General features: G+C 42.6%; 1 protein-coding gene and 1 long non-coding RNA gene across 2 annotated transcripts in view; one reads left to right on the forward strand and one right to left on the reverse strand.

The window, feature by feature from the left end:
* LOC132447467 (uncharacterized) overlaps nucleotides 1-12,276 on the forward strand; it is a 453,739-nt gene that overhangs the window by 88,371 nt on the left and 353,092 nt on the right. The window lies entirely within an intron of this gene.
* edf1 (endothelial differentiation-related factor 1) lies at nucleotides 1,516-6,148 on the reverse strand. Its single transcript, XM_060038246.1, has 5 exons — nucleotides 5,895-6,148; nucleotides 5,047-5,098; nucleotides 4,398-4,558; nucleotides 2,491-2,584; nucleotides 1,516-2,093 (listed from the first exon to the last, which is right to left on the reverse strand). The coding sequence occupies exons 1-5, from the start codon at nucleotides 5,970-5,972 to the stop codon at nucleotides 2,029-2,031; spliced, it is 450 nt and encodes a 149-aa protein (XP_059894229.1). The 5' UTR covers nucleotides 5,973-6,148; the 3' UTR covers nucleotides 1,516-2,028.

The following is a 12,276-nucleotide window of genomic DNA, read 5'->3' on the forward strand; positions in this document are numbered from 1 at the left end:
ATCGACTTATCTTGATACCCATTCTTAGTCCACATTGATTACAATGACAATATATGCACTTAAAATTATCAAATTTGAGGGTGTTTTTTTTATAGGCCTACTTCCATGACCCTCAGTGAGACCATTTACAATGCATTTGGAAATCAAGAGCAGATCGTGATATTTATTGGAATCCTGTAAAGAATTCCCCATAATTATCACGGTAATACGTTTTCCAGGTTGCCCAGCCCTGGTAATGATACAGACAGGGTGGTTGTGGTTGTGTCTGTGTGGAGTGGGGGGAGCACTGACTCCTCCCGTCTAACTTTCTGCTTCACATCATTGCTCCAAAACCACTGGATTTCTGTCCCATCATAGGTGGAGCCTTGTTGCCATGGTGGCGGTTTGACCAATAAAATGGCATTCCTGGGAATAACACGAAGTCAGTCACTCGAGAAACATTTCATGTTTCTCTTTTGATTGAACGCGGGCCTGCACACGCACAACCAGAGAGAAACACGCTCACAATAAAAAAAAAAACGGACAACTTTTTTCTATCTTTCTCACAGACAAAGAGCCACAAAAAAGACAATATATAGTGGATCAACCAATAATTATTCCAGAAACTAAGCCTTGTTTGCCGAGTAAACCCAAAACAATATTTCCATTTGTTTATAATTTTTTCAAAAACCTCTACTTGGCTTACTTTAACTAAAGCAGCCTACACAACCTCCAAGTTCCAAATGTCTCTAACTACAACCATCAGATCCACAGTCTTCTTCTCAAGTACAGACCTGGCGTCTTTATGGTTCTCTGAATAAGTCCTGGTGCGCCATCTGCTGGTTATGAGCCATCGGTAGACCAGAGTCTGTTTACCTTTGTACAGGAACTGGAGTACGACCAATTCACGACTGGGCTCTCCACACCTGAATAAACACATTCTCAGTAAAACTCTGAATAATTATAACACGTGGGATATTTATGGTGCGATAATGACACCTATTGGCTATATAGGTTAACTACTATTTTTGTCAACTGAAGAATTGAGTGATTACAATAATTATTCAAAGTGGTGCCATTTTAGCACCAAGTATGACGTAGATTATGACAAACCATTTAAAAATCAATTGACGTTTACTCAATGGAAAAACTCATGCTAAAGGAACACCAACACAAAGCTGCTACTCCACCTGATAAGGCATTCAACTCGCAAGTCAAAATGCATGCAGATACACAACAGTGGTATGCCACACGTTTTGCAGAACTCTTGGTGAGGACATCCTGTTCCACCTCAAATTTGTTTAGATTGTCAAATAAATGGGAACTCTGACCGTTGTTGACAATGACGTCACATTTTATAAAGGCAACACCTTGTTTTATTGCTTGGCTGGTGTACTCCAGCCTTATACAAACGCTTACAACCAGACTGAATGAGGATCGTGGCCTCCTTACTACAAGGTAAAGGTGCTACATTTCCATATAAACTTCTTACGCAAACAGGTGCCTCAGGGAAACTTAAAAAGAGAAGCACAAGAGTGATGATTTCCCAATTTGCCAAACTTTATTTGAACATCAATTGAAGCACAACGATCATGCTCAACAAGAAGTTCATCTAATACCTCCAACAAAAAGTATAAAAATCAAGCAAATTGAAGTTCGATTCAGACCGTTCTGGTGATCAAATCAATGCATTTGGCCATGACAAAAAAAACTACTTAAAACAATAAAAGTCATACTTCTTTATCATCATGCCAAAGCATAGAGCAAGCAGTAAGAAAACACACGTGGGCGCGGTCAGCCTTTATAACGGTAACGTTTCAGCACAAGCGGCGAATCATTCGCTTATGCCGGTCGGAGAGGGAGGAGTCGTTGTAGTGGGGTGCAGCCGGGATGCGGGTTGTTGTACTGCGGTGAGGTGCCAGCGTCCGGATGGGAGTCCGGGGGGCGCTGGCCCGATCAGCCCAGACAGGAGGCAGGACCCCGGGGTGGGGTGGCCTCCTGTAGGTCCCTGGGAGACGGGACGGCAGGGCTGATTTCCGAGGCTTGTGCTCATTTCTTCTTGGGGACTATCGGGTCGACCGGCAGACCGATCTCCTTGCCCCGCAGCTTCAGGCCTGTGGCGGAGAGAGACGTGTGGAGGGTCGCGGGGTCAATGGTCGAAGGTCAAAGGGAAGACAAGAGCTGCGTATTGATAACCTTGTATTTGAAGCTTCTGCAATACGGAGAAGTTCCGTTAAGTCATTTAAAGGGAGTGATATTATCGACCAGGTGTGGCTTAATATCACTAAAACACAGGAAACGGGGGATATTAAACGGCTTGTACCGGCTTATCTCACTCACGCATGGCGGTATGATATCACCCCTTTAAATCCTTTGAGGCTGCCACGCCTCTGACGAAACGCACGTCAAACCACACCGTGGGCGGCCCGGAGCTACATAAAGTGGTGGGCGTGCCGCCCTCAGCCCGCCTTGCACGTGCTCAGTGCGTCTCGTGTGGCGGGGCGACCTTACCGATGGCCCTCTCGATCTTGCCCATGACCTGGTTGTTGGGAATCGCTTTCCCGCATTCATAGTCCGCAATGATCTGTGGTTTCTCGTTGATTTTCTGAGGAAGAAAAATAAGGTGTGTCATTTTCATTGACACACCATCAACGGTTTCATATTTCCTTGCATTATGTACATTTCCCTATCGTCCGAACAATTCCGTGATAAAATCGAGAAGTTAACTCCATCGTTCACTCATTTCTCCTGTGCCACCTTATAGATTTAGTGTGTTGTTTCAGAGAGTTCATAGCACACGTTATGCACCGAATTGCGGTTCACTGCAGAATTTAGCAAGAGTAACACTTTCTAAAGAGCCTGTTTACATTGTCTGCCAATAGCTCTGATTAAATCGATGGAATGCAGTTAGGCAATCCGTGCGTCGTATTGTAGCACAATAACGCAGTACAGTTCAAACACATGACTAACTCGCAACCAGGAATGAATACAGCGCAAATGTTAACCTTGGCAAGGGGAAACAACAAACAACATTCTTAAACACAACCTACTTCTCTTTCTATCCGAGATTGATTTCCAATGTCTGCAGCCTACCTTTAGGCATACTTGAGCAAGATGTCCAAACTGCTCCTTGACAACATGAAATCCCTACAGGTCGCTTGGGATTAAAGGGATAGCCGTGTGGTCGCCCGTCCAAGCCATTTCAACACATGGGAGTGTCCACCCACGTGTGTTGGGCTAGATCAGACTACCAGGGTAGGTTGGTCGGTTTGTTAATGATTAAAAAATCTGGGTGGACACTCCCACTTGTCACTATAGGGTTGATATTGGATCCAGCAGTCCCATGTTATGGCAGGACTTCTGGGGCGAGACGGCACAGAGCGAAAACCAGAACGCTATGCCCCGTTTCAGTTTCTATAAGGAGGGTTTCCGAAGAGAAACTCATTTGCACGAGAGGAGGACGTTTTCAGAAGGGGATTTTAATAAGGGGATTTCTCAAGTGTGTAGAACACTTTAGAAAGACACTTTCTAGTTTACGTTCATTGTTAGCTATTTAGGCCCTTACAGAGCCACGCCTCCAGCAACTCCCCGCTATCAAGATTTGAGCTCGTCTGCTTTGTGAGACTACTATAGGGTAGTCTTTGAGAGACTACTATAGGGTAGTCGTTGAGAGACTACTATAGGGTAGTCGTTGAGAGACTACTATAGGGTAGTCGTTGAGAGACTACTATAGGGTAGTCGTTGAGAGACTACTATAGGGTAGTCGTTGAGAGACTACTATAGGGTAGTCTTTGAGAGACTACTATAGGGTAGTCGTTGAGAGACTACTATAGGGTAGTCGTTGAGAGACTACTATAGGGTAGTCGTTGAGAGACTACTATAGGGTAGTCTTTGTGAGACTACTATAGGGTAGTCTTTGTGAGACTACTATAGGGTAGTCTTTGTGAGACTACTATAGGGTAGTCTTTGTGAGACTACTATAGGGTAGTCTTTGTGAGACTACTATAGGGTAGTCTTTGTGAGACTATATGTCTCACAAAGACTACCCTATAGTACCCCATTGTTTCGACAAAAAATGTAAATTTAAGTCGAAACAATGGGGTACTATATCTTAGACAGTACCGTTGTTACTACTTCTACCTCAGAACAGTTACCGATGGCGCAGTCCGCGAGATTGCATTAGGCCCATTGCCGTGCACTCAGTCCCCTGCATCGGCAGATGGAGCCGTTTTCCAAACGCGAGAAAGCAACAAACTTGCACCCATCGACTACAACGATGGCCTCGACAACATTCGTTTTGATCAGTGATCCGATTGCTGATGTGCAGATCACACCACAAATAAAAAAGGCGTCCAGTGACTCCATAGCATCTCCCCCCTGGTTGGTTAGTGCTCCCCCTGCCCGTGTGTGGTACTCACGGTGGCCAGGTCCTTCTGGGTGAGGCCGTTGTTCTGCCGGCCCAGCTGGATCACCTTGCCTACCTCCAGAGAGACCCTCTGGTGGTGCAGCTCCTCCGTCTCGCGGTCCAGCTTGGCCGTGTTCCTGGTCACCAAGTGCTGCTTGTTCTGACCCGCCGACCCTGTGGCGAGGAGAGGGATGGGGTGAGGCCGATGGACGTCACTGTGGCATCGCGTCAGCAGAATTCATGATCATGCGGAAAACGTTTGTGGGCCTCTACTCTGCACTCCCACCGTGGTTGTTGTTGTACACCAACGAGGTCACAAAACCCTTGCATACATTAAAGTAATTTTGATTGTTCTTAGCTTTATTAAAAAATGACATCTGAAATAAGGGGTCGACTAAATGGCTTGATGTAAACATGTTGGTAACGCAGTGCTAAGAGTAGTTGCCATATCGCTTCAACACTTTGTTGGTTTTTATACCCATAAATACAATACAAACATGTCGAACACCTTTGGATCTTCGTCAGGTTATGCCAGATCAAATACAAACAGGAGTGCAACTGGTTGGCCATTTTAGATGTTTTGATACCATGGATGGTAACTTAGCTGAAATAATATGCATGGAACCAATGCCAAGCTTGGCAGGATTTTTTAAACAACTTACATTTCTTGGTCGTCTCCAGGTCCTCCCCACGTCTCTGAGCAGCGTTGATGGCCTAGAAAGAGCATGGGCAAGTACAAACTTGAAACATGTCGCTCTGCAAAATCAAAACTTGTTTCAATGCGCCATAATTCGCCGTGAACGGTGATCCGGATGATGCAATATCCTGATCAGACGTGAAAAGGGAGCCAGACCAACCTAGCCACTGAAGCAAAGCATTACATCGCCATCACTCGATAATTTGAACAAACTGTATAATCTCAAGTCTTCAAACTGAAACTATGAGTCATGTGTCGTCCCTTAGCACACCTATTCTGTGCTTCTCCAAATTGGATTGCTTTGCTTTGTTTTGCAACATTGACCATCTTTCACCATTGTGCGACACAAACGTGAAGAGAAAGGTTTTTGGTGGCATAAGAGTTGGATGCCATTGTATGGTTTGAGCTGAGGGGCTCAACGCATGGGCCGTTCACGCATGCCCTTTTGTGTAGTCTGGCTGGGCTAACATGATCGATATCTATGTGGGTAGATTTTAAGATATTATTGTACCATTGTTTAAGACCCGTTTGAACGACAATACAACGTCAAGACGACATACTCAATTGGAGCCCACGATGTAGATTAGCAGATGGACAAATGCACTGGTTTACGTTCGTAACAAATCGTGCTTATGTGATCGCTGCTCACAGCCCAACGGAACCGTGGAGCAAACGCAGAATAACATCCCCGTCGTCGGAATGGTTTTGTATGGTTTAGATTCGTGTATCTGGATGGTCTCAATATATACGACATTTTGAGAGCCAGCTATCCGTCCACCCGAGGTATTTAGTGTGTTAAATATTGAACCGTACCTGCTTGGATTTGGCCTGGGCAGCCGTTGGACCCTTCTTCCTCAAGACCGTCACGGTGTCCCAGTCGCTCTCTGCCATTTTGACTTGTGGTTTTTAGTCGATATGTTACAAATAAGTTATTTACAAGGATAAGTGCTCACTATATGTGCGTATTAACTCGGTTCTACAAGGCTATGCGACGATACTTCTAGAAAAACAATCGCCTCTCCAATAAGTGTCAGCGTGCTACCGTAGCTTTATTTATAATGGCGTTGCCTACAGTAACAACAACATGTAGGGAAACACAGCGACCCCTACAGGCACAATTTGGTTTATTTTATAACTTATCATGACCTCATCCGCTTTTGTAATAATTTTGGACATTGTCAATAGACAATGTATCTAATGCAATGAAAGCCACTACAAATAAAAAATCATCAGAAACATTATTCAACACAACATTTTGTTCAGAGGTTCCACTCTTTTTTGAACACTTAAAAAACTCAAAAAACGTTTAAGTTAATTGTTTTACCTACTGGTCGAAACCTTCATAACCTTCATAAACTCCAAATAGTACATCACACAACCTGCACCATCCAGCAATGTATCTATAAAAGTATACATAAAACTAGCAAAACAAATGTTGGAAAATTTGTTGTGTAATAATTATAATAAAACAAATAATTAAAATAAAACACAAACCATTGCAATGGCCCAGAAAAATGTTTGACACAATTTATTATGAACTGAGACAAAAGACAACATTTCTCTATCCTCTTTCAACGTTTCAACATGGCGTCCAGAATTCCCATTCACCAGGAACACGACATCTCAGAGCCAGCGTCACTGTCCCGGCGCCGGCGCATAGTCGGCCAGCCCATCTCTGATTGGGCGTCGTCCGCCAGATGGTAACGCCCCCTGTGGGGGTTCTGCTTGGACCCGGGTTTCCCGCCCCAGGCGCGAGGCTTTGGGTTCATCTGGAAAAGGAGCAGCCACCGTTGTTTGTGAGAAAAGGACTATAGCAGCACAGGCCCATCATGCTATAGTGTACCATTCACAGGCTAAGAGAGGAGCATGAAGACAAACCCTTGTAGGACATTTTAAAACGGTACGGTTCGTTTATTGGCTAAATGAATGTTGTCGGCGATCAAACCCAGTACTTTTTGTATGGGCAACCCCCTCCAAACACAATCTAAACTCAGATAGCTCTAACGAGCTCTCTGCCAGAGCCACAGTCAGTCAAGCATTTCAACAGAACCAACTCATATACACACGGACTGCATGTTTCAGCCTTAACAGCCACGCTAACCCATTACGCATTGGCAAACACCTTGGCAACATGTACCACCCTAGAAGGCACTGACAGGCTCACTGGGAGCAGTCAGGGGTTGGGTGTCACCAACACCTCGACACTTCAGCCAGGAGTAACCCAAGGATCAAACTGGCAACCCACCAGTTGTGAGAGGGCTACTGAGAGGTCCTGAGCTACTGCAACCCGACTGAACCCCGGATGGCCATACATAGTAAAACCATAAACCTACTTTGTGTCCTGCATGTATACGCAGATCTGTGATGATGTTTGATGTCCCTTCGACAGAGACAGTAAACATTCTGTCCTTTTGCATGAAAAAAGTTATTCATTTGGGGGAAGAATAGTGTAGTCAATAGAAGGATTTGTTTAGTCAGTGGTGGAGTGGACTCGCAGCTGAAGGGGTACCTGTGGACATCCTTGAGCAAGATTCCCTTACCTTTCCTACCTGCGCTTTCATTACCTGTATATTGATTCACTTTAAGTCGCTTTGGAACAAAGGACTCTCCGAATGAATAATCAAAGATAATTTACTCTCTGGATCAAGTTCAATAACGACGACTTTCATTTTGGGTTCCCACCACCTAAAGGATTGTGACCTGTTTGTTACCTGTGCAAAAATGGTTGTGTTCATCTGAAGAGTCTCCACACGCTCGGACAGATGGTTCAACCAATCGAGATGGTCCGTGATGGACTGGCTCAGATCCCCGTTGCTCTGGGATGAGGGAAAATCATGAAATCATAAAATAAATACCACAGAGACCAGTCATATATGGACCAAATGTCTCAAAATAGGTTTGTGTTGAAGTGAAGAACAACAGAAAGCCATACTGTATTTCTAATTATGTTATTCAGGTTAGTCAAGGTGTTCGTTACTCAAGCATTACAAATTATATAAACAAAATATTTCCTTGTATTTTTGAGGCCCCTAATTTATGAAACTATGGAGGGGAATAACGATCCCAATAAGGTGATCTGGGAGCCTGCATTTTACATTTAAATGCATTAAAAAAAATGCACTTTAAAGGATTTCACAGATTTGCTAAGAACCAGGTTAATTGTTAACAATTTCTATGTCAAGATGGGATGTTCAACTCCACCCCTCTTGCGGTGAATGTATGTTCTGAATTTGGGCAGTTAGCAAGCCATGGACATCCATTACTTTAAAGAATAACTTCTAAGGATTCTAGCTGCACGCCTCTCAGTCTCTAATGTCTACTGTGAGAATGCGTAGTGGTTTGGTCAAACACAATCAAAACATGTGGTTTGGTGGGTTTGTGGGCACTATTCGAGAAAACTACCTGGTCAAAGCATTTTGTATGCGCCAACTGCCAAATTCTGCAATGAGCCTACGCTGCGAGAGGGGTTGAGTTTAACAAAAATCATGGCTTATTTGTATCTCCACATAGACCTTAGCAAAAATTAAGATGGGGTCAAATCCATAAAGAGGAAAGGAGCCTTCATAATCTCCAAACGTATTTTTCATTCAAATTCAAACCAAGCATCTCAAGTTCACCCAAGCAATTTAAACCCACGCAAATTATGATCAGTTGGAAACACTGGGGCTCCACTACATTAAGGATTTCAGATTTGTTTTATAGTTTATAATAATAAACTAAGGACAATCCATCCCGACCAACTTTGAGATGTATGCATAATAATATGCTTTTCCTGACAATATATTGTTTTCACTTTTAAGCAATGTACCCCAGATAAGTCTTTTAGCTCTGTGGAGGCCAGGCGGAGGTGCTCCAGTTTGTCAATCTGCTCCTTGAGACGATCGTCGAGCTCCTGCATCATCAACAGCCCCTCGTCGGCCCCGACTCCGCCCTTCGTAGACATCCTGCAGTCAAAAACAAGCAATCACGCATTACATCTGCACACAATGCATTACTTTTGAATACATGTAAACACACCTGTATCACACTAAATTAATATAACTTTGTTATTTTTTTATGCAGTTGTTTATTCATGAATAGGCTATTAACCAATCTTGTCCTTGCTTTCACAAAAGCCTTTGACATTTGCATTTGCGATCAGCAAAAGTGCCAAAGAATAACAAATGGTGAAAGTAGTGTGGAATAAGTAGGGCCTACTTTTAATATTATTTACCCCGGGTATTGATCTCATTAATATTTTCTAAATCATCAAATAATACTTTTAGTAAAGGAAGACATAGAAAGTTGGAAATAAGCAAACTGCTTAAAATACCCCCATGAATGTTGGATTGCGGTAAAAAACGTGCGAATGATATGCCGAGTAGATAAGACTTTAATCGGCGTGTTACTTAAAGGTTGAACAACGTATTTTGATTTCAAGGCGTGTGCGTAAACTGCACACGAAGTCCATACGGAGCGCAGAATGAGGAACAGCGATCCTCTACCTGCACCAGATGACGGCATACGCAGTGTAAAGGTTTAACATTGTGTTTACCTGATCTAGCAACTCTCCGTGATGATTAGCGACTCGATCTTGCTCAATGTGAGCGATATATTTGAAACGTGTCGGGTCTTCCGAGTCGTCCACAAAGTCGGAGCAGAGTTCAGTACGGAGAAGTCTGGACAGGCCCCTTTGTCATCGGAAAAGAAAAAAAAAAACGAAGGAATTTCCTCCCTCTGACGTCACTCCAACGCACTGCCGCTGACAATTGTGTATTGTGTTCATACATTATTTGTAAAATATAACGTTAATATATTTAATCAAAGCATACTACGATATTTATGTTTATAGATTAATATATTTATGTTATTTCAGTGTTCAGCCAAGCGGGCACACAATGGAATCCCAAAATCAAGTAGACTTGTGTAATAAAATGTATGATTTGGTTGCAGAAACACTGGAAACTCATCATTTATTTTAAGAAACAAATGGAGTCTCACCATTTACCTTCTTAACATCAATATAAAAAAAAAAAAAGGTAAACAGCCTAAACAGGAGTAGATTTGCAAAATCACCACCGCTTTATTTATTTTCTTTAATAAGCTCTTTTTAAACAAGGAAAGGGGCAAGTAATGACCAAAAATATCTGTAAAGGATGAAGATCTGATAGAATAGACCGCTGGAACAGCTCTAGAAAGCGCTGGTCCAATGATAAAATGAAATATGCATCTCGAAAGTACAAAAAAAATATATAGACAGGGCGACAATTTGGTGCAGGTACAATAAAGTAGCATCTGGGACCTCAGCAGTAAGGGTTAAAAGAGGCGAAAAAACACAGCCAAAACAATCTGTTCAATCTGTGCACACATCAGTGACCTTGTATTTTTTTCATTTTAAAACACCCACTTTTAACTAGTGATACAATATCCCAAAAAAAGAGCATGTTTTATAACCTCCCCTTACTGACAAAAAGGTTGACTTTACAGTGGAGTATGGCATTTACAGATATACCAGTGAAACATTTGTCATGAAGGATAAATCATTTTTTTGTAGTGTCTTGGATGACTTTTATACTAAGCAGTAACATTAATAACCAGTAATGACGTTGGCAAAGCGAGGCTCAAAATGAGCATCCTTTACAAAATAAACAATATAAAAATGAATAAATGATGCAAACGGATTCACATTTTCCAAAGAGAACAGACACTTCAAAAATTCCTTCGTAGTCCACTGGAATCGCAGTGCTCACAAAAAGCTTTAGCCAAGATCATACAGAAAGTCAACAAGCAACACTAAACGTCTCTCCCTATTATGATCAACTGTTAAAAATGAAAACTATAGGTATATATATTTTGGACCATGGTTGTGATTATAGTTGGACTGCATTTATTGCTAGTGCCACTTGGAGCGACCAGAAGCTAAATTATCAAATTTCAGTTGTTTCAAGATGACCTGAATTCCCACAAGATCTGGTTTCTACTGGAATTACAGAGCATCCGTCTGAGGCACCCTAAAAAGGAAAATGCTAACCCTCATCTTGGGACCAAAAGGAAAATATAATGCATTTAATACACTCCTCGTAACAGAGGTTCAAACTCATTACAACCCAAAGAGAAAGCTGACAACAAAGCAAACATTTCCATTATCTTTAGTTGGAAAGCCGGGTGAGGGTTGGGGTGTGCGGTCAACATCCATTAGAAATGTGGGTCAATGTGTGTATTAATTGATGTAAGTCGCATTGGATAAAAGCGTCAGCTAAATACCCTAATTGTAATGGTCAATGTTGTACCCCACCTAATCCCCTCCCCCACCCAGAACTACAGAGCAAGCACAGAGATTTGAGTGGATAGAAATCCACACGCCGTCGCATCATGTACACCGGCTTCTTGTCAAAGTCTTTTTTTCTTTTCTTTAAATGGTTTCCCGAATGAGAGTCCTGTTAGTTTGCATACGTCCAGCCGGTCATGCACACGCTGAATCGATGCCAGTGACGATCCCATGGAAGTAATATGATTGCTCCGAAATGTCCGCTAGATTTTGCAGTTGTTTTTTTTTGTGAATTTTTTTTGCTTCGGTATACATTAAGAGCAAGCAACAAATTAGAAAATAATTATGCAAATAACACGTTCCCTGGAGGAAAACCAAAAAGTTTTTCTACCAATTTTATGCAGTTCTGTCGGTTTTTACTCGCCAAGTGACGTTGTCGAGGTTCACTTCACTTGGGCCATGAGGACACACATGATCAAAAACTTCGGTTAAGATTTCTTTTATTTCTGAAGAACAAGTCCTCGAGTGAGACAAACAGGTGACATGAAAGAAAGAAAAAAAAAATCCAAATCCATAATTGCTAAAAAGGGTCAAAAGGAAATTAATATGCAAGGTGTCCCTCTGCTTCGACCGTGTTGTTTCTTGAAAACATCCGACAGACTCGGGGGTCCGGCGGCTGACGCGTGCCGGGCGAGTCTGTCCGGAGGGCAAAGTCCACTTAAAAAGACTACGGTTTGGCAAGACGGCTCGCAGAACAAAAGAAACGTGTTAATAATCTGTGTGGTGCCTTTCCCCCGCCACCGCCAACCCCCTCCCCGACTTTATAGAAAGCTAACATAAAAACAAACACATCCTCTCCGTTCCATTAGGCTCCTCTCCGAGAGAGCAGCGAGCGAGGACACAAATGAAAACACAGGACATCAGCGTTAATAAATAAAAGATTTTGGG

The sequence above is a fragment of the Gadus macrocephalus genome, chromosome 19, assembly GCF_031168955.1.
Source record: "Gadus macrocephalus chromosome 19, ASM3116895v1".
Classification (NCBI taxonomy): domain Eukaryota; kingdom Metazoa; phylum Chordata; class Actinopteri; order Gadiformes; family Gadidae; genus Gadus; species Gadus macrocephalus.

Excerpts from the sequence above, each read along its gene's own strand:
- edf1 (XM_060038246.1), bottom strand. The coding sequence starts at position 5,972 with ATGGCAGAGAGCGACTGGGACACCGTGACGGTCTTGAGGAAGAAGGGT. Across the intron at positions 2,585-4,397 it reads CCCAGAAGGACCTGGCCACC|AAAATCAACGAGAAACCACA; the intron begins GTGAGTACCACA and ends TTTCTTCCTCAG. Across the intron at positions 2,094-2,490 it reads CAAGATCGAGAGGGCCATCG|GCCTGAAGCTGCGGGGCAAG; the intron begins GTAAGGTCGCCC and ends TCTCCGCCACAG.